Below are 23935 nucleotides of genomic sequence, written 5' to 3' on the forward strand. Positions count from 1 at the left end.
TGGCTGGTGTGATTACATCGAGGTTATGCTTGATCAGTACTGATCTGCGTCGATATCTAGACTGCCATCGATCTGTGCCTCGACCCGACGGCAACTGCACCGTGATCGTCGGATTAATCCTCCTAGGTCGTCCAGTTTTGTTACTGGTAAGCCCTTCTTGTACGCAGTTATCGTTGGATGGCGGTGATCATCTTACAGTAATCGATACAATCACATTACTCATGTTGGCAATCACATAGCCTTTGTCCACTCAACACGCACCCTCCTCACGGATGTCCTTACTGACATCGCTCCTCAATTTCACATTGATAAACTGATCTTCGAACCTCCGCGCATTATCTGTGATCTTTCAACACGATGGATCCTCGCCAAAATAGATGGATTACCATCCATGTATAATGGAGCTCCATGTTGAATGCCCGTCGTGTTTTCGAACTTCAGAAGACATCATACACGTTTAATTCATATCGCCCGGCGATCTCCTTGTGATAATCTCATTTCAGACTCATTTCAAACTTTCACAATGAAAGACCAGACGTGAAATATTGTTCATAGCTGCGCGCGTCCACTTGTGATTCACCTCTCTCATATAACCCGAGTTCGAGCGGTACCGCTGCGCATAATTCCGTTCAACAAAACACCGGAGTGTCCTCAGGTACCGTATTCTCCTCCATCGTGATCGCTCACCTGACGTCCTAACATCAGTTTCACTCGCAATTTCATGCTTTCCGTGATGGTGTCCCAGGGGATGGTGCTGGACGCTGCCCTCCATCAGACTAAACGATCATGCGTGGTACTCCTATCTGAGGCAGTGAATACACCTGCAAGCCAGCCAGTGATTCACCAGGTCGATTGCCCCGGAGGGACCCTTGAATCAATGGATCCTCCACTATATCATTCAAGGGCGGCATTCTTATTTCATATTCACGTTCATTCGCATCCTTACCTTGCGCGCCTCAGCATTCCGGCATGTAGATCAAATCACTCTCCATGATATTAATGTTTGTCCGACTAATTCGGGCGCCCCCTTGAATCCACCACGGGGATAAGAAACGGGAATTTGTCAGTGGCATGTAAGTAACTCCAGTTGGCGTATCGCATCGCAGTGCGTTGATGGGTGGTGTCTTGAGACGTTTATGATCGATTCAACAGCATCTGCACTGCATGAATTGGGGGTCCATACACACCGACTTCCCATTTAGACATGATCTGTGAACTGATCAAACTCACGAATTTCACCCGTGCTGGACTTTTCCGCATTTACGAACCCATGGAATGCCCGCCACTGTCAGCTGCTAGTTTCGTTGTTGACAGGCTCACTGTTCTATCGCCGCTAGCTGTAGAACGGTGGCGTTAACGCCGCTCTGCTTTCTTGGAGTTCGAGAACGATCCAGAGGTCTCACAAATGTCGACGACGCTCCTTTCGCGACAACCTATGTAGGACAACATGTTTGGGCTGTGATGTTCAGTGGCACCGGTCCGCGTCGCGTATGTTTATTTACGTTAAGAGGTCCGCTTCTAATCCCGCTCCCATTATCATGCCGGAATACTCAACTCGAGGTGCTAATTATATGGAGCTAAGCTGCTCGCGGGAGTCGATCAAGCGTACCTATGCCTATGCCACCCGCTTTCCAGCCAAGCTTATTCCCTAGCATCGCTATCTGTCACGGAAAAACGTAAAACACCAAACACGCATCTGCATGTCGTGTAAATTCAGAGCTGCCCAAAGTTTGTGAGTACTGGCGAGGTTTATCATATTGACATATAAATTTTCTCGGCGCTTGCGCTTTCGAGTTTGATTCCGAGTCGGAACGTTACCCCGGATGTCTCTCTTGGGTGACATACATAGGGCCATATTACTTCGCGAAAAGAGGGTTCACACCTCAGGACTTGCATCATGGTTTGCATGCGTGATGATTCCCTGAATGGCGTTAGGCACTTTCTGGTGTATCCGATCCGAAAACACAGCAGTGAGTAAAGGATACTTTCGTCCCGCCAAGTTGACATTGGCCAAAAGAGATCAGCGATCCATCACTAGCCAACCGAATCTCCCAAACTATCCACTCATTGCGGTCTATCTCCCATAATCCTGAGCTGAGACTGAGACGCGTGCATATGTCAGTCCGAACTTGGTCTGAGTGGCATCATGGCGAACCATTCATTTTAGAAGCCACAGCTCCATCGGTAGGTCCTCCAATGACGTGACCTGAAATATCTTTTCCACAGGCAAGCATTCCGCTCGGATATCTTCGGTCCTAATGAGCAGTGCCCATCTTCATTCGATCCAGCTCCCTGAAAACAACGCAATGCGTTCGCCCGCATTATTTACTCAACTACTGCATGAGGTTTCTGCCTGTTCATCGTCTGAGCTCACGACGCGACAGATTTGTGCCTATACTGGACCGGTCTTCCTATCAGCGCTTTCTAGCATGTCACACAGGGGCGCATAAACCCTTTTTCGACTAGAAACCAGGATACTGTGGCATCATCTCACAGCATGAATGCGATCAATTGTTTGGGTAAACTCTGCCAGGAGACTCATCACCACGCTCACACTTCGATGGACCTGAGGTGGGACTGGGAATGGGAACCGCGAAAATCATCTTCCAAAGTACAGCACGGCCTACGCTAGCCCGTGGATAGCTCGTGTCTGATATCAGTACCCTCCCTTGGGTGATCCTGACCGCATCACGTTAGTACACAACTCGCCTCGGGTCACGCCACTCTGGAGCTGGTAGAGAAGAAGGAAATGCTATTTTGAATCTTGATTCTCCCTTGGTTGGGTTGCCCTGACCATGCCATGCACAGCACTAACTCAGCTGCGACTAAGTTCTGCCAAGCGTTCGTATCTTGTACGTCCCGAGCCCCACTATACCCATGTCAGACTGATCGCATGCATAACTAAATCACCGGATGCCCGTATGCGCTCATTGCACTGCTTAGGAATATATCCAACGGCTGTGCCGCGCTGATTGGCCTGGCTAATACTTGGACCATATCTTGTACTTGCGATCTCTTCGGCAGAAATGACATAGCACAAACGCTATTTTTGGCCACCAGCTATGCACGAGCAATACTATTTCTGTTCTTGTTGTTTTATAAGTAGCCACGAGGAAAACCAAATATGCCCATGGGATTCAACATCCCTTTTGTGATCCGACTCCGTGGATAAGTGCGGTTGGTCTCAGAAGGTAAGTCAAGTAAGAAAAGATGGTCAAACCAGTGAATGTTAGTACAAATGAAAATCGGTATGTTGTGAATCTGATGTGCGCAGGGGAAAAAAGAAGTAGAAATAATATGCATATAGATCGAGAAGAAATATGAAAATTAAATCATGCTTCTGTTTTTGTTTTCGGCCTCAGGAGAGGGTGGAGGACCTGCTCATGCAACGCCTTCCCGGCGGGAACCTGGTCGGAACCGTTAGTTTACCCGACTCAAAGATAGACCAACTTCTCGACGCACCATTGGGTACACGTGCTCATCAGTTGCGACCATGCACTCCATCAAAACGGGTTTCGAGCCGTCGTATTCCAGGAACTCCTTCATTTTTGCGGGAAGCTCAGCTGTAGATGTGCATCGAATGGCGTGCACGTCCATAGCTCTGGCAAGCAAAACGAAGTCGGGGTTCGTCATCCGAGTGTGCGAATACCTGGATTCGTAGAAGAGATCTGGATTTCTCATCAGATCCATTCAAATAATGTAAGTGGGATCGACCAACCTTGCCATTGCAGGACCATACCCTGGAATTCGTTGTTAAGGATGAGCACTTTGACACCGATGTTGTACTGCGAGGCAGTGGCGAGCTCCATAGCAGTCATACTAAATGACGCATCACCATCGATGTCAACGACAGTTTTATTAGGCGCGGCCACTTTGGCACCGATGGCAGCGGGAAGACCAAAACCCATGGTCTGCAAAAAATGTCAACATTTGGCTTCGTTCGGAAAAAAGGCGATAACTAACTCCCAGACCACCAGAAGTAACCATCGATTGAGGCGCCCTCCATCGGAAGTGTTGGGCTGCCCACATTTGATGCTGACCAACGCCAGTAGTCACGACAACATCGTCCTTCTTGTGGGCAGTTTGTCGGTCCAACTCCTCGATAACCTCCTGTGGCTTGCTTCGTGCACCAGACTCTGAGGGAACGTACGTGAAGGGGTATTTCCGTTTCCACTCCTGGATGTCGGCGAACCACCGTGTGCGTGGCGATGATCGAATCAAGGGAACGAGCGCAGCCATATTGGAAACGACGTCGCCGAGGACTGGGATGGAAGCATCGACAACTTTGTTAATGTTCTTCGGCATAATCTCGAAGTGGATGATACCTCCGCGGCCCTGCAACGCAGCAGCTCGGGCAGCAGGTGCGAAAGTATCAACCTTGCCCGTCACACGGTCATCAAATCGTGCGCCCAAAGCAATGATAACGTCTGCCTGTTGCATTGCCAGATTCGCATATGCAGATCCGTGCATACCTAGCATGTGCAGACTTTTCTCATCTGTCTCGTCGTATGCACCGAGGCCTTGGAGAGTGGTCGTCACAGGAATATTACCCTCCTTAGCCAACTGCGCAAGCAACTGGGGACCCAAGGGTGACGAGAGGACACCATTGCCGGCGTAAATTATAGGTCGTTGCGATTGATTAATGAGGTTGGCAGCTTGCTGGATCAACGCTACGTCCGTTGGGGAAGTGATAGGCTGCAGAGGATTCGCAGGTAGGGTGTATGAGCCTGGAGTGGTCGCTTTGTACGGCAAAGGTGTGCGAAGAATGCCAGCAGTGACATCCTTGGGCAAATCGACCAATACAGGTCCAGGACGTCCAGAAGTTGCAATTTTGAATGCTTCGTTGATACGTCTTGGTAGTTCTGCTATGTCCTTGACCATCACATTCCACTTTGTGCAGCTGCGTGAAATTCCAATGACGTCGGCTTCTTGAAACGCGTCGGAACCGATAGCTGAAGTTGCTACCTGGCCGCAGAAAACAACGAGAGGTACGCCATCAGAGAGCGCGTCTTGCATCGCCGTAACGACGTTGGTTGCGCCTGGACCAGAAGTCACTAGGACGACACCAGGCTTTCCTGATACGCGAGCATAACCCTCTGCCATATGTCCAGCGCCTTGCTCATGGCGAGGAAGAACAAAGTCGAAGTGCTTGGAGTTGTGAATGGCATCGAAAACGGGAAGAATAGCCCCGCCGGGGTAACCAAAAATATGCTTCACCCCGTGCCGAAGCATCATCTCGTTGAAGATCTGACCTCCTGACATCCCAACGAAGGAATGATCCACGGGAGTGTTAGTATGCGACTCCAAGTCAAATGGATTTTTCTGTGGCAACTGCTGGAATCCAGGAGCTGGAGAGGGTCGACTGCCAACACATCCTATCAGACGACTCGAGATATTAAATGACACATGAATGAAACGCACGCAGCAGGGACTGCAGTAGCACCTTGAGGTGATGATCTACTGATGTTTCTCGCATGGTCTCTTATCCTAGCCTTTGCGTCAACGATCGAAGACGATGCGACGGTCGAGCGGGAGCGAGTAAATGAGACCTTTGCAGTAGATTTTGGTGCATTGCACACACGAAATGTGACAGGGAGCGACATGGTCGTCGTTGCGTGCAGCGACGGAGGACAAGGGAGAAAAAATAGGTTTGGAGAAAGCTAAGCGCTGCTTTGAAACAAACAAAATTTGAAGTCTTTGGAGCTAGCTAGCAATGACTCGATTCGTTTGTCGGCCGATCAAATCAGGCAAGTCCGATCAGACCCGGTCATATCCATGCCTGTCAATTGTCAATACTTGACCTATGAAATCGTCCCAAGGCTTGTCTAGGCTTATCTAGAGTCAGTAAGTTATTTGCGTTGGCGTGCAAGGTTCACTCGATGTACATCTGAATCATATGATCATGAAGATTTGAAACATAGAAGTCATCTATAGAGCCCTATCCCTTGAATAACGGAACTCTATGCAGAAATTCCTTACCGCTGTTGCCAAAACATGCCAAGTACGGGCTACCATCGATATGCCAGTGACGGTCCCTGTAGAACGTTTAACAAGGCTGCATGCATGTGTAATAGTCACTGGTACCGTAGTGTGAATTCAAAGGTAATACATATCTCACGTGACCACCATTTCCTTCGCGCGCGCGGTCGCGGTGTTCCGTCTTTGTTCATCGATACTTAGTATGTCTGCAGCAGTTCAGTTCGTGAGGCAGGGAAAAAAGGTCAACTCCACACGTCGTTACGCGGCTAATAGACGCTTACTTTGAACCAAGATTGTTGCCATTGGCAGAAACTACTCTGAGCACATCAAAGAGCTCAACAACGCCAGGACGAAAGAGCCTTTCTTCTTTCTCAAGCCCACAACAAGTTACCTCCCTACCGGGGGACAGGTTGAAATCCCAAGCGGTGTTGTGGCACATCATGAAGGTCCGCTTCAATATCATGCTCTTGCAGTATTCGTATAAATTATAGCGCAGTTGAGCTTGGTCTTGTAATTGGGAAAGGCGGTCGAGATATTTCCCAGGATGCAGCTGAGTCGCACATTGCAGGCTACGGTGAGCAGAGGGTTTGATGAACTTTTTTAAATGCTCATCACAATACGTAGCTTTGGCTGTTGACATGACCGCACGAAACATGCAAGACGACGTGAAGAAAAAGGGTCTGCCTTGGTCTGCTGTGAAGGGCTTCGATACATTCACTCCTATCGGGTGTGTCATGAGAACACGTTATGTCGATGTGCTCTGAACCTGTGATAAGGTCTTTCATCCCCAAGTCTTCCATCTCGGATGCTCATGACCTCACACTCTCCTTAAAGGTTTGTCTCACTTAATTGTCGAGTAGGAACATGTTTTGACGTGACTCTTTGCGTGTTAGATTAATGGTGCGATCAAGCAGAATGGTACGACCGGGGATATGATTTTCCGTATCCCGCGACTTATTGAACACATCTCTTCAATCATGACGTTGGAGGTACGTCAGAATAACTGTATCCGCAGGTCCTGGTTTGCTCACCCAAATGCGCAGGAGGGTGATCTCATCCTGACCGGAACTCCTTCCGGTGTTGGTCCTGTCAATCCAGGTGACAGTGTCGAATGCACCCTTGCTGACCCAGCTGGGAAAGTTCTCGACGAGCTGAAATTCACAGCAGAATCAAGGGTTGGAGGTTATCAATTCAAGATATAACAATATGTTAACATACCCACACGAGACAAGGAATAGAAGGAATATGTGCTGTGATATGTACACATGAACAGTAGAGCATCGTCTAGGATAATGCGTACACCACGCTATCAACACACCGCTTTTAACTCCAATCCTTATTTTTATCCGACTCCTCCAGTCGTCCGTTCAAATCATTCAACGATATTGGATGCATTCCATTCGAGCCTTTGGCAGGGTTTCCGAACTCATCCCCTTCTGATTCTGAACCACTTGCCAAAGTCCAGCTCCCAGCGGTCGGGGTTAGCTCACCATCGTGAATGCTGTCATCTGAGCTCTGGAAATCTCCAAAATCAAAGGAGTCATCAGACGAGAAAGACGATGAAATCGAGGAAGAAAAGTTGAAGTGATCAGGGGAGGCTCCCGCTGCATCGGAAAATGGGCCAAAACCATCGTCCTGGAATGAGTCTGTCAATGAACCTCGCGAGAGAGGAGCAAAATTATTCACTTCGTCATATTTTACTCCGAAAGGATCATCAGCCAGCGCCTCCCGCAAAGCACCGCTGGGACCAGGGTTGAACGCATCCTGTGCGGCCGGGTCACTTCGGGACATAATCAAGTGGGGATGTACGTACATCGAAACCACTCGAAGAAATTTCTTGTCGATTTCCGTTACTTCTGCGAGACATGGGAGGTCTGCCTAAATCGAATGACGATTGAGCCAACCATCCGCCGTCTTCATCTTCGTCTTCGTCTGAAGCATCGGATGACGAGTTGAACTGCTCCCCTGAGTGCATTTCCTGAGCTAAGTAGCGCGCAAACTGGACAGAAATGAGTAAGCACTCTGTCTCCGAGTGAAAAAAGACGCACCTGTGGAGGGCCGGCGCCATGGTCATCTTCCTCGTCCATCGGCGCAGGGCCAAAGTCGGCACTCGTTGCTCTTGTCGGTCTCGTGCTCACAGATCTCCTGAATTCCCCAGTGGTTCCGGGACCTGAGGTCGTGGCTGCGTTCAGTGATGGGCCACTGTCCTCCTCGTCAACCGTCCATCTACCACTAGCACGCGGAGCTGAGGTGACGGAAGGCTTCCCTCCGCCAAGGAGACTGGTATCTCGTTTCTTGGTCTCATTGAAGCGACCCGTCACGTACTCCTGCCAAGCAGGTTGAGGTGCATACTGCTCGATGATTAACCGGAGGTTTGGTGGATAGTGCTCAAGAGCTCCAATAACGTCCTCTGCCACCTGCGTGAGATGACCCATGTAACCGAGCCGAACACCCTTTGCTTTTGAGCTGAAAGGTTCTCATTGAGATCATGCAACGGTAAGTGTGAGAGTGGTACCTTTCTGCATCATTTCGCTTTTGACCATCGATGATGCGTTGCATGATGTGTGCGTCCCGGAAAAGAGATATTGACAATTCTCTGTTCAGTCCTCCATCAGTCCTGCCTGTGAGAATCTGGTGGACGAAATCATAGACGGTATTGTGTAAAAAATTATTCCAAGGGAATTCGAAGAAGAGGTCCTGGTCGAACGTATGAGTACAGTAGCAGTACGGAAAACTAGTCGCTCACCAGTAAGGTGCCCAGGACATTAGCCTCCAAGAAGCGCATTTTCGTTGTCTCCCCTATCGAGAGACTGGGCGCTGTATCAGTGCTAACCATCCGCCTAGAGCTTCTGCGCGAGTGTAGGGAGGGGGATTTCGCGGTCGAGCTATCACCACTACTAGACGTGCTGGAACTTCGTTTCGCAGCACCTTGAGCTGCAATCTCGGCAGGTGGAGGTAATGACGCTGCATTAGGCGAGGAAGGGACGACTATTAAAGGTTGCTGCGGCGGAACATCTTCTGGCGGCGAATTTTGCACCTTCGGCGGGTCGTCCATCATGATCTCCTCCAGGGCATCGTCATCTGAGCTGCCAGGTTCGTCGTCGCTCATGTCTTCATCCGAATCTAATAGCGAAGAGCCTCGTGATCGGTTGGTGACTGGTAACTCCAGTGCGGGCTCGACATCATCATTGTTGTCATCCATTGCGTCCTGGTCCCTCTCGTCTCCGGAACCAATGGCAATTACACGAGCAAGATGCTCCAGAGATGATAGCCCGCCTTGTAATCGACCTTGCTTGTCATAAAGATCGCTGAACTCCGTAGGACGGTTCAAGATAGCCATGTTAGAACAATGCAGCAGTTCAGCATACAACTCGCATATCCGAAATCGTTCGAAAGTGAGAGGCGTGATCACACCTACGGTTGTGGGTATGGAGCCTTGCTGAGGGGGGGAGGTTATATCGAGAGTTCGAGAGATAACTAAAAGACTCACCAAAGATCTTGGTTGACGAAGGTATTGCTCGAAGGTAGCGAGTCGCTCGCCCATAATCTCCAGTAAGGGGCCAAGATGAACCACGCCCATTCTGTCCGACATTTCCTTCATGGACTCCTCAAGCTTCGCACGCCCGTTTTCAGCCCCTGCGAGCTGTTGTTGAATATGAATCAGCCGATTTCGCAGGGTATGGAAGAGGTATGGTTCGAAATAGTCTGAGTTGTTTTTCCGAATAAGTTCAATGACCACGGATATCGAGTGGACAACAGAAGAGACGGATGACTCAAGATTGGGGAGCTCTGGGATGGAGTGATCAGTAGAATCATCACCATGGAGCACTTTCTGGGACTCGGCTTCAGCTAATGGACTGAAATCGCCTAGTATGTAGTCGGTTAATGTTGAAACACTCTCGGGCCGCGCCAGCTCCCTGGAAAAGAGATTTGAAGCGACTCCATTCTGCAGACCGTCCGTGAGTCCTGGTGCAGGTGACGCGGTAGCCATAGAAAGTATCCCCTTGATCAATTCTGAAACCACTGTGTGCATGTCGCTGGTGTGTGCCGGGGAAAGCAGCTCAACCAATCTGCCCATGAGGTTTTCCGACGAAAGCCACTGAATTGCGATACTGGGTAAGCTGCCACGCAGAATGCTGCATATAAGAGCATACTTCAAGAACGCCTGCACCACCTGGAACTTCGTCCAGCTGAATAATGCGGACAAGAAGGTCGACTATGGATGGCGTCTCGACATGTCGCAAGAGGCGCTCCACGACGGAAGGTTGGGATTGAATGAAGGCGAGCATCTGAGCACAGAGCTCTGGGTTCGTCAGAGGACGGCGGTGAAAAGATAGTCATTCACCTCCGCCGGCTTCTTGGTGAGGAAGACAGCATTTATCTTGGCAAAGTGAGAAGCCATGACCATCTCCGTCTTCATCTCTTCAGGAGACTTGTCGAGAACAGTTTCCCAGAACGGGATAAGCAGCTGGCTTGACGAATTGACACAGGTTTCCACTATCGACCATATTTCACTGCAGAGAACCTCTGTAGCGACATAGGGATATCTAGAATTGATCGGTGAAGATGCCCATGAGGCAGAGCACCGGAGATAAGGCTTACTTGAAACGTCCTCTTTCCTCTTCACCTTCAATCTCACCAGTCACATAGCCCAAAAGTCTTTTCAGGACGTCTACACGCTGAAAATAATCGATGAGTCGCGTGTTCTGCGACTTGCATTCTTGTAGTAGATCATCTTCGTCTAGGATTGCCTCTAATGACACATCGTCCTTGTCCAGTAGACTGTCGATCGAGGATGTGTTGTGAAATCCGAATCTGCTCAAGAAAAAAGTTTATACTGTGCTTGAAAACCACGATACGTGGAAATAAATTAGAAATTACCTCCAGAACATGGAAGCGGAGCGATGTTGTTGAAATTGAGGAGCAGAACTGAGGCGAGCGTACTACGTAGGCTGTCGGGGCCTGTGTATACTTGTTACTAAGATTGGTATTGCACTGGCAAACACACGTCTCGACATCATGTAGTTAAAATTTCAGAAGATTCCAAAAGTCCATCAGTTGGTATGTGATTAACACGATATTGTCCAAGGATGTAGTATATAAGCCAATACACGCAAGGGAGACTGATCGCATCAAAACTTTGCCAGATGTCAGCACACGATGTGTCACGAGGATGGTTCAACCACATACCCGGATCTGATAACTCCCGCTCGCCTTCGTGAGGTAACGTACCCACTTGATGCTGTGGTAATTACCTTTCTCAAAGACTTTGAGAAACCGAACGATCAGACCAGATGCGGTGAGCATCAGGACCTCAAAGTCAACGTCAATAGGTGGCCGAGCCCAAATTTGCCGAGTGGTAGTGCTAGTAAGACTAGCCGTCCCGCTAAAGTTGCACTCCTGTCCACCCTGAATCCGCGGAATCCTGAAAATAATATGAGCAGCATTCATCTCACATGAACCAGACGACATACTTCCACACGACCACGTTTTCTGCGGGAACATATTTGGCCTTGCCATTTGCAACTTTGCAGTCTACGCCGGTCGTGTTCAACGGTGTCGGTATCCGCAAAACCACGTTGGTGGCGGACAATTTGTTCCCGAAATTGGCTTTCACGGCAATGTTATACGACACTTGCGTCGTTCCAATCTCATTCACCGTAGGGATCACTCGCAAAGGCAACTTAACATTTGATGTCGAGCGGTACCTGCGCGACGTTTTAACGGTGCGTTGCGAGAAGAATAGAAGCGGCTCACCTCATCAGTTCGAATTCACCATCAGGAGGAATAAAGCTGATTGTGCGGCTTGTGTCAAATTCATTGAGCCGGACACACTGGTGGAACCGACAGTCATCCAGTTCTACCGCATCGCTTGCCCCGCCTTGGCTGTTCTTATCAATGACGAGCTTGTCGTTGAGACCGAATTTACATTCTGGCGTCCCAGAAAGATACGCGCGCATTTGAATATGCCCATCCACGTCGGCACGAAGGACAGTCCCTAGAGAGCAATCATGAACATTGCACACGAGGAATCCAAGATGTCATCACCTTTTGCGCTCATGCTCAGGTTGACAGTCTCCACCACATCTACGAAAGCTTCATTCTTCTTGTATTTTACATCCCCGCGCCGCCAACTTGTCGCTCCTGTCGCTTGTGAAGTGATTTTCGAGGACTCCTCCTAAGGCGTCATCAGCTGAAACTCGATAGACAAGAGAAAAATACAAACAGCTGCTATAGCCGAAGATATCACACTTTCCGTGGTGATATAAGATTTAAGGGTGTCGATCTCGCTGTTCTGAGGGTAACCATAGTCACTGATTTCTGTAAAGCATCATTGATAGAGTCAAGCACTGTCCAGACAAGTGAAATCATCTGACCATCTATTAGCTCGTATATCAGCACAAAGTTGTTCTTGACGGATTCCTCGTCCACTTTGCCAAAATATGACTTGGCAATACTGATGAAGCGGTAGCAAAATTCAAAGACGAGGGCAGCATTTGCATTTGTTCTGAGTTGATGATTAACGCGACAAAGTAAGTTAGAGGTATAGGACACACTTTGTCACGCAGACAACGTAGAGGTTGTTTACCCGCACATGGAAGAAGCTGGTCGAGCCCAGCGTTATGATGGGAGATCGCACATCACTGTTAGACACGACTTGTATCCGGAACACATCCGCGATAGATCGCCTATGATGCATAAGCCGAGTAAGGGTGTGAATAGAAAACGAGCCTACTTGAAGTCTGTCCGATACAGTCTGGATATGAGAACCTGACGCCACAGGTTCGTCATGAAGAGACGACCACGACGATAACACAAATAAATAAGCTCACCTCTCCCTTCTGATTGAATATGAAAAATGCCTGGACACAATACTTAGTACTGTCGATGGCAATGTTGAAAAAGACCAACTGAAATCATGAATATTCGGGCAGGTCTACAGCTGAGTGGTTTGCGGAAGTAAACGACAATTGGGAAAATCTCACGTCCATCTGACTAAAAAGGAAACCCCCTGATGGCTTGCGAGCTTTGATCAGGATCAATTACTTTACACCAAGTAACGATGACAAGAACATATATAACGGGAGACTCTACGTATACCAGATGAAAGCAATAATGGAATTACGCACCGACGTGAGTGGCCGGGACGATTCTCTGCTCAAGCAGCCACCTCACGTGACCACTCTTAGGCATGGCAAAAGAATTACATATCATCGAAACTCACTGAAGCGATTTCCATCTAGTTTCAATAGCGCACACTTTCTCCCAAAGACAAATGATCATGGCTCGGATTTTGCTCGGATTCTTTGCTGTGGGTGTGTGATCCACGACCGTATCCTGTGACCAAGCACCTGCCAGATCAGCTGTCAGTTTGGACTTCTCAACATTGATATGTAGCAAGCACGTTCTGTTGGATCAAAGTATTCAATTCAACTGCGGATTTTTACCCTAGGCAATACGGTTTCGCCCCAGGAAACACCGATTAACCCAATATTTCCCCGGCAGAGGTCATTCCTTCATCCGAAGCTCACAAACAGGGTCGGGTGTCGTATCCATGTGCTATACGGACTAATGTCGGGTTGGGCACTGTCACTGGTTCCTTACCTAGGGTTTCCGTAGCGTGGCTATAAGAGATGATGATAGACGTACGTTTAATCTCCCTACTGTGCACTTTATACGCTCTGGAGCTCTTTGGAGATGGTCGCGGCGCGCAGTATATTCGCCGCCAGTATCGGTTTACTCTGGTCAAGCTCTCTTGCATCAGCACTCTCCTGGAACGCGACTAAGTACATGTTTGTGTTCGGAGACTCGTACACCACCGATGGATACAACGTCTCTGCTGGTATCAACTCGCCAGTCCCAGGATATGTAAGCATTTGCACTGAATTTCGACGTTTCTTAGACAGACTTCATATTGGCAGACTTCATCGAATGGCCAAAACTGGGTCGAATTTTTGAGTAAGTAAAAATAGAAAGGAGCACTTCTCTGTGTCTGACACCGTAGCAGCTGGCACATACAACCAAACGGCCGTGAAGGTGATTGTAAAATTTACCTGTGTGGCTTATATACTGATCAATAAAGTACAGACCTTTGACTTGGCGTCCGGCGGTGCGACCATCGATGCAGCCCTCGTTCCACCTTACCTACCTACTGTGCTGTATGTGCAGAGTCCTTCTCCTCGGTTTTAGTCTAAGTCATTTATGTGTAGCTCTGTGGTGGATCAGGTCACTCAATTCAACAACCACCTGGCCTCCAGGCCCGCTGGCGCTACATGGAACGGTACAAACAGTCTGTTTGCGTTTTGGATTGGTATAAACGACGTCGTACGCACGTTCCGCACAAATCCGCGTATTTAGAATACTTAAACGTAAATATCCAGGGAAACTCTGTCAGCTGGGTGGGCCATTCCCATTATCCTTGGGATGAGAGTGTTTATCGCTGATCGTTTTATATCCAGACGAACATCACTCAATCCGAGTTCTATGAGATTCTCATGGACCGTCTGTTTTCCCAGGTAGGTTGTACCCGGAGCGTTTGACATGCAATTGACATCATTATATCAGGTCGAGGACCTGTATTCAAAAGGAGCTCGATCGTTCTTATTCCTCACTGTCCCACCTACCAACCGCGCACCCCTCTTCCTCGAGCAGGGTACTAAGGCTGCAGCGCAGATGGGGTCTGATATTGCTGAGTACAATGCGAAGCTCACGCAATCTGTGCGCACCTTTCAATCGAAGTACCCGGACCTTGACACCGTCACCGTGGTTGACACTCAGCCCATCTTCAACGCCCTGCTTGACGAGTGGCAGACTTTCGGATTCGTAAACGTCACTGGCTACTGCGCAGCTTACGAGAATGGCACTCCCACTCCCACTTACCAGGTTGAGGGTTGCGCACCCGTGTCGAGCTACTTGTAAGTCAGTTCAAAGTTTCTAAGCAATACTAATGGCGCCGTTCTGTAGCTGGCTCAATACTCTGCACCCGGTGTTCACTGTTCACAAGTAAGTTTCTTATTTCAATGCCTGGGTGCCTCTGGTGATCCTATTTCCATCTAGCATTCTGGCAAAGGTGGTCTCCACCGCTCTTAGTGGGTACCCTGCCACACAGATCCCCACTTAAACTTGAAGCGTTTTTTCATGGTTTTCAATGCAATCCAAAATGTCCGATTGAGACATTGAGCGTGCTATCTCAGCCATTTTGACAATATTAATGTTAAGACAGCCAGGAGTTAGTGGACTCTGTAAATGACGCAAGCTCGTCAATACGCAAGCGCTGACGCGTCCGATGTGCAACTAGATTTAAAATGTAAAACAATCAGCGTTCATTACAGTGGCAAATAGTCTTGCTTTGTCGCTATTCCAACGTCCAGCACCCATTCAGGCTCAATTGTGTTCCAGCAGAAGTTCGTCGTCGGGACGGCTCATCATGCCAATCACAGAACTCGCAACCCTCTCGTTGATCCCCCCCAATAATCTCTCCGACCCGCACATAGTAAATCTTTTCTTCAAAGTTTCTTCCTGGCAAAGATCCTCTTCGGGTTACCCGTTATGCTTCTTCATAAATCCGGAAGAGCCTGCTGAGATCTACCTCATCACTGGATGGGACGACGTGCGCGCACATGAAAAATGGATAGCAAGCTCCAGAAATCAGGAGCTTCTTTAAATTGCGGAAAAGCTCGTCAACATCATTGGAATGGTTCACTTGGACCTGAATTTCAACGAATTTCCAGTGGGAGCTGAGTCACTGGTGTGCGTGAAGTCCACTGGAGCTATGAAGGATGTATCAGAGGAAGGCAAACCAGAGAGCATGGCTTACACGCAGCGCGGCTGGACTGGACATGGGAAGGATGTGCAAGAGTTAGATATTAGGACTGGGGTTTATTATTTCGCAGAAGGTGATTCCCATTTAGAGGACGTTAGTGGAAAAGAGGGCATAGACAGGAGGACCCGTTTGAAGAGGGTGAAGTTCACTTGAATATTAGTTCACCTTGCTTCCTTGAATTTCTCGTATTCATTATCTGTATGTGCTGTGGCTCTACCTGAACATTAATGTCGATTTCCTTCCATAAAGGGACATCATAAAGCGTTTGTTTGGCAAAAGCTTCTAATCCAAACAAATACTCTTCATTCTGCACGGCGTATTCGACACGGTTTAGGTCATGATGGACGCGGTTTCTCAGCCGCGGCAAAAGTCTCGAGCGCCATTACGAAATCATCGACGCAAACGAGCAAAAGAAGACGAGAAGGAGCAAGTAAAAGAAAAGGCCGACTATGATAGGAATGGCCCTAATGGTAATAGGCCTCACACCCCAAAGGAACCACCTTCAAAACGCGCAAGAACGAATGGCAAAGGCAAAGAAAAGGAGTCTGAACTTGAGCTAGGTGAACTGCCCAATGATTCAAGCAGACCGTTCGAGATTGGCGACGAATTCATACCCTTTGTGGTCAGCGATGATGATGCAGAAGCACCCAAGACGCAGGACTCTCGCCGCAGTAAGGTAGAGATAACAAGAGAGAAGGCGCCGGAGCGAGAATGGGATAGAGGAAAAAGAGAAATGGATGGGGATGGATTCCATGACAGAGCTGGTCGGGGAACAAAACGAACGTACGAAATGGTCTTTGATGAAGATTCATGGGACCACAGAAAACGCAGACAGGGATATCACCCTGCTTTAAGAAAGTCCCCTTGGGTCGCCAAGGTCGACTGGGACGGCTGCCGCAATGTTGCGGAGATGTACGTTTTGGAGTCTTCCTTCACGTTGTGAGCTGATTTGCAACAGGTTGCATCGTGAGGTTGTAGCCTTTGTCAATTACATGTCGCCAACTCCAATCGAGGATGAAATCCGTGGACTGGTAGTTTCTCTCGTTTCAAGGGCGATCACGAATGCATTCCCGGATGCCCGGATACTACCCTTTGGAAGCTATGAAACTAAACTGTACCTCCCTAATGGGTAAACATTATTTATGTCGCATTTGAGTCAGTACTAAAAGTTGCGCAGGGACATAGATCTCGTAATCGACTCAGATTCAATGGCCTACAGCGATAAAGTGACTGTCCTGCGCGCTCTCGCCAATGTGATCAAACGCGCACAAATAGCTTCCAGAGTCACCATCATTGCCAGAGCCAAAGTGCCCATTATCAAATTCGTCACGATTTATGGCAGGTTAAATGTTGATATCAGCGTAAATCAGGGTAACGGCGTCGTCGCTGGCAAGATCGTGAACGGCTTTCTCAACGATATGCGCGGTTGTGGGTTTGCGCTTCGGAGCCTCGTCATCATCGCGAAAGCGTTTCTAAATCAGCGGGGGATGAACGAAGTGTATACCGGCGGCCTGGGCAGCTACAGTATCGTCTGTCTGGCAGTCAGCTTCCTCCAGATGCATCCCAAGATTCGGAGGGGGGAGATAGATGCAGAGAAGAATCTTGGCGTTTTGGTTATGGAGTTCTTCGAGCTCTATGGTTGCTATTTCAACTATGAGGAAGTTGGAATATCTGTGCGTAACGGAGGGTTGTATTTTAGCAAGAGACAGAGAGGATGGCACGATTCACTGAAGAAGAACCTCTTGTCGATTGAGGACCCTACCGATCCCTGTGAGCCCAAATTTCAAATCTACACAGACATGAAATTTACCGTTGCTCCCTTCTCGGCTAGCGAACGATATCTCCAAAGGCTCTTTTGGAATTGTGAAAGTTCGGCAGACTCTGGCGGGAGCCCATGGAATCATGACATCAATGGCCTTCATGAGGGCTGGGATCTTAGGTGCACGCAGGGAAGGGCGGACATACCCTTTACGTCGACATGGGGAACCAGAGGACATGAGCATTCTGTCCAGTATACTTGGCGTCACGCAAGAGGTGTGGTTCTCTTTCTACTCTCAACGTATGTTAAACATCACAACAGACAGTAAATAACCGATTGTTACTGCAAGAGGTTTATGACCAACGGTCGCTCCATAAGCTGCTTGGAACTTCGCCCATGCCTCACGTAGTTGTTGCCAGCGTCCTTGACACTGCTACTCATGGAAGACCGTCAACAGCGGTAGCCAGCACAGAGAGCTGGGATCGTAGCGTGGATATGACGCTCGAAACCGACGAGGAGTCACTACCGCAGGAACCTAGCGGTTCCCGTCAAGACAATGATGAGCTGGGCAAATATCACATTGAGAAGCGGCGCACCTTACAGAAGCATAGAGCTAGTCAGTCGGATCAGCAACCCGAAGTTTTCACCGCCGACGAAGAAGACTCAGTAGATGAGGAAGAAGCGGTCTATGAAATGGGTCTAGATGACGGATTTTCCGGTGATGAAACGCGGAGCAGGATGAGCAGACGCAGATCATATTGGCTCTCGAAGGGTATTGGGGACGACAGTGATGATGGTAGTAGCTGATGTATATTACAGTAGCATCAGAGACTCAGGGAGTGTAGCTAATTGACATGAAGCAGACCCCATACGGCTTAGAGCTTGGAGCCGAACAAGCTTGAAGTAGACAAAGTTCACCATGGAAAGATGGGGATGGAGGGGGTCACACGTCGACACCTTGGCGATCAGATCATTCAACCTTGACTTCATGCACGACCGTTGCTAGCCAGTTCTTGAACATTTTTTCAATCACTTGCGCTTCATTTGTGGTAATCCCATTAGCTTTTGTAGTGAACTTAGGGTCTGCAAGCTGGCGCCTGCCTTTGAATTCGTCGTTCCTGGCCACGACGTTGCAACGAGCACTCCCGCCATCAAGACTGAAACCCCATATTGTCCGCCTCTCGTTTCAAATCTCAATACTTTACCCAATCAATGTTTGTGTTTCACTCATCGCATCTTTGTGTATGCTAACCATAAAGCTATAGGACGACCTCACGCGCGTACCCCCCTCCAGTCAATCTAAGAGAACGTATTGCTGCTCTCCAGCAGCGGAATGTATCTCCAAGTCAACAGCAAACAGCTCAATTTACTCCAAAGGACCTCCCGAATACTGGAACTGGATGTTTGCGCGACAGGATCGCGAAATTTGAGGAGAAGGGAGGCATCCCCGTTCCGCGAGGAAGCTTCGGTATGGGTGCGCCCCAGTTGGCAGAAAATGCACCAGCAAAGAAGCGTGGAGAGTTGTATGGGAACCGAGTTCAAGGTCTTGGAAGACCGGGCGGCACGCCATCGAGTCGGTCTGGCTCACCCCTCCCCCCAGCGGACGACTCACCTTTGCCAAGGCAACGTTGTGTGTCTACCGGGGGTGCGCTCTTGAAAGGCACTCCCCCCAGATTTCCAATGAATGAACCTATCCCGCCACTTCCACTCACACTGTCTCTCCCTTCTGCGCGTCGTAACTCTATAGCAGTTGATTTCGGTCCCACCGGACGCGTCATCAGCTCCGGGGATGTGTCTCCTCGTGCAGGTGAAGATTCTGAATCTCCCTCACCTTCTCCGTCCACTTCACCTTCACTGGGAGTCGGAGACACTTCTGGAATCATAAGCCGGCCCCAGAGCATTGAACCTGTCACCCCATCAGAGGATGCACTTCCCCAAGATATAGATGCACTATCACAGTCAGAGTCAGAGGTAATAGTGTTTTCCCCGCAGCCCGACCTTGATCTAGCACCTGCGGTAGCACTGGACATGGTGTCGACATCTCAGTCCTCGTCAGATGTCGTAACTGTCGTGGAAGCGGCTTCCGTTGTTGAGCCTGATGAGACTATTGGTTCTGCTTCGGACGAGCAATCCCAGACATCATATCATCCCCCACTGTGGGTAGATGCGGCCGTGACCGACGCTCAACCCTCGGAAGCTGCGCTCCCTGACTCGTCTTCAACTATCTCGCCTTCATTCGTTGCCCCCAATACGGCTCCTGAAGGTGACTCGGCATTGGACCATCCCCTTACATCTACTACTGCAAATGACGACGAGTATGACGACGCAGCCGCATCATCGTTGGCCTCTGAATCCCCTCCTACTGAGGAACGTGGGACCATCTCTATCAGCGTACCTCATCCAAGGATCCAGGTTCAACCCAGTCCTCCATCACCTGATTTAGACGTGGAGAACACCAAGGCTGAAGGGAAGCCCTCTTTCACGGCTGTAGTGCATCGCAAGGTCACAGAAATGCCCGCCGCCACAGCACCGACTTCAACTCTTACCGCACCTATGACACCACAAATTGCGCGAGTGCGGCGTATGGGAATCACCATCTCTGCCGAGCCGCTTTCGAGCCCGGGCTATGGAGAACTTGCCATTCTGCTAGAGGAAGCAGCACTGCTTGAGATGAAACTCAATGAGACGGATAGTTTTACTCCGTCAGAGCTGGTGGAAGCTGCGCTTCTCAAAACCCCCACCGATAACACTTTCGCAACCGATATTCGGTTCGCATCTTCGTCGACGCTCACAGAACACGTCAAAGCTCCATCCACGGAAAGCGTATCCCTTTCAGAGCGCTCTGTATCTATCCCGTCCATCCGAGAACCTAACATTGATGGGAACATCGCCGAGGAGGATGAGGGTGACGGGAGGAGTTTGGCGTCGACATCTGCGTCACAACGGTCTCCTTCACACAAGAGTTATCTTTCGAGTATTAGGCGACTGACTGGTCGTCGTTCGTCGAACTACATGCCTGGGGCATACCCGCGAGATAGTATTTCGACGTGCGGCTCTGAGGATTCTGCCGCGGTCACGACACCATCTGATCATGGAGATGGATCAGGCTTTGGCATCGCATGGCCAAGCGTATCTCCGAAGAAAGGTGGTACAGGCAGGTCTAGCTCGTTTGCGGATAAGCTGTTCAACCGCAACAGAACCAAGTCGAACGTTAGCACAATGGAGTCAGGTGTGTGAGCTGCTCAGGGGAACTTTCATATGGACTAAATTATTGTATGCTGGTCAAGACCAAGGCTCGATATATAACTCGTCGAAGAAGCCATTTACATTGTCGCCGCCCCCCATCCCATCCCAAACCAAAAGTTCTCAAGGTCTTCATGCCTCTGAATTACCCGGCTCGCGTTCATCGCACTGGATGGTCGACCGGGACTCGACATCTTCTCCTGCCCCCAGTATCCTTGAGAAGGAAATCTTCGATGCATTTCCCTCTGTCCCACAGACCCTTCCTCCGGGTCCACTTCATCTGTCTCCAGACCTTTCGGGAGCAGCAGCCCGTCGTTTATCAACTCTCCCAGTCAAGACTCGGAAACACTCGCAACCACAACAAAGGTTGTCCATGGTTTGAAATGCTTCATCTTGAGTACCGTAAAATTAATACGAAGCTAGCTAGCTTCACCCCTCATGTTGTCATTGCTGCTTGCTTTCGCTGTGTATTCTTGCTATCTTTCAGTATTGTTCAAAATTGACATATAATTTGGATAGACGCCAGAACATTTCGGGTTGACCTGAGTGAGATTCTCAGAGTGTTTCGTCGTCGTAGCTTCTGTGTAAAAACACCCTCGAGAAATAAAACCATGCTAGAGTGAATTATCCTGGTTGCAACTTGGTTAACCAACTGTAGTTTCTCTTTCACCTGCGATTCACAGAATGGGTGAATCCTTATTTGGAAAACAGTTTCTCGCTTACCCATTACGGCCCAAAACCCGTCGCTCGAGACTAAAACAAAATTGTCCTGAGGTCCACTTTGCTCTCACTGCTAGAGATTGTCCCCTTCGGGGTGACATACGAAAAATTGGAACGATACAGAGAAGATTAGCATGGCCCCTGCACAAGGATGACACGCTTTCCCGGAGTGGTAGACCTACGGGTCTCAATATTTATTTTTGTGCTCTTTAAACAGACTTTAGTGTTTTTCATGGATACAACACCGCTCATATTCATGCTCTCCATGCTTGTAGTCAATCATGAAGATGAAGTTCAATAACCTCAGATGCCGACCCACTCTAGTCAAGTATATATACTACTGCTGTAGTGTCTTTCTTCGAAGTCTTATGCTGTAAGTAGTCAAGACTGTCGTCCCTTAACCGTTACGCCAAAAGGCAGTGATAATGAATGCTCACATTTCATTATCTCGGACAGTATTTATGCTGATTATGGGAACTCAGGTAAGCCAACGGGCTTACAATTGCCTTTGTTTACTCATCCATCTTATCCATCGCGCCATGATGGAATCAGTTGTTCTCGAAACCAGTCTCGGAGACATTCAGCTTGAATTATACTGGAACCATGCCCCTCGAGTGAGTTTCTTTTGCTTTGTGCCTCTAGTTGGCTCTGAACTGATCAAGATATTTCATTTTAGACCTGTCAGAACTTTGCTGAACTTGCAAAACGCGGCTACTACAACGGCGTCGTGTTTCATCGAATCATCGCTGTCAGTTGAGCTTTTTTCCTGTGGCAAGCGTATATTCACGACCGATTGTACTTGCAGGACTTCATGATTCAAGGCGGAGACCCAACCGGAACTGGTAGAGGTGGAACGAGCATTTACGGTCAGAAGTTGTACGTCCATTGTAAAGCCTTCTTCAACATGGGAACTCATTAGCATGTGCACAGCGAGGATGAAATACATCCAGAGCTACGCTTTACGGGTGCAGGAATTCTCGCCATGGCAAACTCGGGACCCAATACGAACGGTTAGATGGCAGCTTTTTATATTGTACGCCAGTCGGAATATAACCGCTTGCCGCTAGGATCTCAGTTCTTCATTTCGTTGGCGCCCACGCCATACCTCGACGGCAAACACACCATTTTTGGCCGGGTGAGCTCAGGCATGCGTGTTGTGCAGAGATTAGGTGCAGTCGCAGTTGATGCTCAGGATCGGTAAGTCGTCGTGTTTCAGGATTTTCAGAGATGCTTGACCATTTGTTAGGCCAAGAGAAGATGTAAAGATACACAAGGCTCGGACAGTGTGATTTTTCATTCATTCTAATGTAAGTCTGCACTATTGTATGTATATATCTTGTCTTTGACCCTGAGCATGTCTTTTTCAAGGTCCTACAAAAGTATTCATGACTTGCTAAGCGGAATACACTGTCCCATTTTGTCCCAGACTCTTCGTGGTTCGGGATCTGGTTATGCTTGAAATGCTCGATTAAAATTTTGTGTCCATTATTTAGCATGACTATCGGGACCAACCACCCGCCATTGCCTCGCACCATCTAGGAAGCAGTGGATTGACACGGCCGTGTAATAATGACACCGATGTTCAGTTTCAAATGCACAGCAGATTTGAGTGCATATGCATGTTGGATCCTGAGTAGTTTGGATGCCCCTAGGAGGTACTGGGGCTCCCAAATCGCGGGGCCGGTATTGACCGACTCATTGAGGCGATCGCCGCCCCAAGACCAAGTTTAACCATCCACCTGGGATAAGCTGAGGGTGGTGACAGCCCTGCTTCGACTACTGGCTGGTACCCCCGTCATACTTTCACAACGGGGCTGCATCCCTTATTAGTACAGCTGTACCTTATTCACTGCCAACTGGGTGGGAGAGGGTGCTGCAACTGCTCCAGAGCTTCAGCTTCAAGCCTTGAGGGTGCTCAAATATGGTTAGTCGTTACTTACGGTCTAGCAAATCAATATTTTCAATACTAACTATGCGTACAAAGTTCATCCTCGAGATCGATGCCACGATGATCCCGGCTCTAGTGTACCGCACGCTGAACATTATCGTCATTGTCTCGAGCCCTTCCGTCCAGACGTACATGAAACTTGAAAGTGACGAGGACGAGCTGTGATGTCCGGACACTTCCCTTCTAGGAGGACCTGACTCCGAGTCTCTGGCGACCACAAAGAAAGTCCTGAAGGCGTCCAAAAAAGGCCGAAAGCCGAAACACCACAAGGTGGGTAGAAGGCGAGCGAACCGTATCTGCTGGTCTGAAAATCTCTTCAACTAGCTGCAAGACAGACAGACGTGAACCGACATCCCTGTTACAGATGAATTTGCGCCCACTTTTCCGTTGTTTTTCAGCCTTTGCACGATCCAGTTCTGTGTATGAAGTCAGAAGGGGTAGGTTGGGAGTCGGACAATGCATT

At 48.9% G+C, this 23935-nt stretch overlaps 10 protein-coding genes across 10 annotated transcripts; 6 read left to right on the top strand and 4 right to left on the bottom strand.

Annotated features, from left to right (window-relative positions):
• Window positions 1–3027: 3027 nt before the first annotated feature.
• On the bottom strand, window positions 3028–5694 carry EDB91DRAFT_1095102 (thiamine diphosphate-binding protein). The gene is made up of 5 exons (XM_041316914.1): window positions 5422–5694; window positions 3964–5362; window positions 3719–3911; window positions 3463–3668; window positions 3028–3407 (listed from the first exon to the last, which is right to left on the bottom strand). The coding sequence occupies exons 1-5, from the start codon at window positions 5601–5603 to the stop codon at window positions 3333–3335; spliced, it is 2055 nt and encodes a 684-aa protein (XP_041184731.1). The 5' UTR covers window positions 5604–5694; the 3' UTR covers window positions 3028–3332.
• A 424-nt stretch (window positions 5695–6118) lies between these two features.
• EDB91DRAFT_42027 (uncharacterized protein) lies at window positions 6119–7538 on the top strand. The gene is made up of 7 exons (XM_041327211.1): window positions 6119–6220; window positions 6272–6425; window positions 6476–6553; window positions 6604–6706; window positions 6756–6813; window positions 6873–6968; window positions 7023–7538. The coding sequence occupies exons 1-7, from the start codon at window positions 6182–6184 to the stop codon at window positions 7179–7181; spliced, it is 687 nt and encodes a 228-aa protein (XP_041184732.1). The 5' UTR covers window positions 6119–6181; the 3' UTR covers window positions 7182–7538.
• EDB91DRAFT_42103 (SIT4 phosphatase-associated protein-domain-containing protein) lies at window positions 7023–10928 on the bottom strand. Its single transcript, XM_041327218.1, has 10 exons — window positions 10861–10928; window positions 10582–10794; window positions 10325–10526; window positions 10134–10268; window positions 9470–10078; window positions 8726–9418; window positions 8495–8676; window positions 8028–8445; window positions 7793–7978; window positions 7023–7743 (listed from the first exon to the last, which is right to left on the bottom strand). The coding sequence occupies exons 1-10, from the start codon at window positions 10869–10871 to the stop codon at window positions 7303–7305; spliced, it is 3090 nt and encodes a 1029-aa protein (XP_041184733.1). The 5' UTR covers window positions 10872–10928; the 3' UTR covers window positions 7023–7302.
• A 19-nt stretch (window positions 10929–10947) lies between these two features.
• Window positions 10948–12933, bottom strand: EDB91DRAFT_1095117 (AP-2 complex subunit mu-domain containing protein). Its single transcript, XM_041316915.1, has 11 exons — window positions 12892–12933; window positions 12813–12842; window positions 12716–12750; window positions 12537–12668; window positions 12357–12487; window positions 12206–12300; window positions 12028–12157; window positions 11737–11977; window positions 11454–11687; window positions 11170–11404; window positions 10948–11117 (listed from the first exon to the last, which is right to left on the bottom strand). Exons 1-11 carry the CDS (start codon window positions 12898–12900, stop codon window positions 11112–11114), a joined length of 1278 nt encoding a protein of 425 aa, XP_041184734.1. The 5' UTR covers window positions 12901–12933; the 3' UTR covers window positions 10948–11111.
• A 182-nt stretch (window positions 12934–13115) lies between these two features.
• EDB91DRAFT_1095127 (carbohydrate esterase family 16 protein) lies at window positions 13116–15218 on the top strand. The gene is made up of 12 exons (XM_041316916.1): window positions 13116–13369; window positions 13428–13625; window positions 13678–13848; window positions 13902–13938; window positions 13988–14016; window positions 14068–14138; window positions 14190–14304; window positions 14361–14378; window positions 14439–14495; window positions 14545–14894; window positions 14944–14982; window positions 15037–15218. Exons 2-12 carry the CDS (start codon window positions 13614–13616, stop codon window positions 15098–15100), a joined length of 963 nt encoding a protein of 320 aa, XP_041184735.1. The 5' UTR covers window positions 13116–13369; window positions 13428–13613; the 3' UTR covers window positions 15101–15218.
• Window positions 15219–15406: 188 nt separating this feature from the next.
• Window positions 15407–15643, top strand: EDB91DRAFT_1041182 (uncharacterized protein; the record flags this gene model as incomplete). The annotated part of the gene is made up of 1 exon (XM_041312908.1): window positions 15407–15643. The coding sequence occupies one exon, from the start codon at window positions 15407–15409 to the stop codon at window positions 15641–15643; it is 237 nt and encodes a 78-aa protein (XP_041184736.1).
• Window positions 15644–16091: 448 nt separating this feature from the next.
• EDB91DRAFT_1095130 (uncharacterized protein) lies at window positions 16092–18459 on the top strand. The gene is made up of 5 exons (XM_041316917.1): window positions 16092–16714; window positions 16761–16931; window positions 16980–17572; window positions 17634–17836; window positions 17883–18459. Exons 1-5 carry the CDS (start codon window positions 16140–16142, stop codon window positions 18366–18368), a joined length of 2028 nt encoding a protein of 675 aa, XP_041184737.1. The 5' UTR covers window positions 16092–16139; the 3' UTR covers window positions 18369–18459.
• Window positions 18460–18479: 20 nt separating this feature from the next.
• EDB91DRAFT_1095132 (uncharacterized protein) lies at window positions 18480–21438 on the top strand. The gene is made up of 3 exons (XM_041316918.1): window positions 18480–18775; window positions 18827–20790; window positions 20849–21438. Coding segments are annotated over exons 1-3 (2304 nt in total). The 5' UTR covers window positions 18480–18773; the 3' UTR covers window positions 21187–21438.
• A 628-nt stretch (window positions 21439–22066) lies between these two features.
• On the top strand, window positions 22067–22813 carry EDB91DRAFT_1041581 (cyclophilin-like domain-containing protein; the record flags this gene model as incomplete). The annotated part of the gene is made up of 6 exons (XM_041312936.1): window positions 22067–22138; window positions 22201–22272; window positions 22330–22400; window positions 22455–22534; window positions 22592–22721; window positions 22771–22813. 6 exons carry the CDS (start codon window positions 22067–22069, stop codon window positions 22811–22813), a joined length of 468 nt encoding a protein of 155 aa, XP_041184739.1.
• A 244-nt stretch (window positions 22814–23057) lies between these two features.
• Window positions 23058–23837, bottom strand: EDB91DRAFT_1095136 (uncharacterized protein; the record flags this gene model as incomplete). Its single annotated transcript, XM_041316919.1, has 3 exons — window positions 23797–23837; window positions 23509–23742; window positions 23058–23448 (listed from the first exon to the last, which is right to left on the bottom strand). Coding segments are annotated over exons 1-3 (341 nt in total), but the record flags the coding sequence as incomplete, so codon positions are not given.
• Window positions 23838–23935: the final 98 nt, after the last annotated feature.

Source organism: Suillus paluster (genome assembly GCF_016628075.1).
Source record: "Suillus paluster strain FC165 chromosome Unknown EDB91scaffold_1, whole genome shotgun sequence".
NCBI lineage: Eukaryota > Fungi > Basidiomycota > Agaricomycetes > Boletales > Suillaceae > Suillus > Suillus paluster.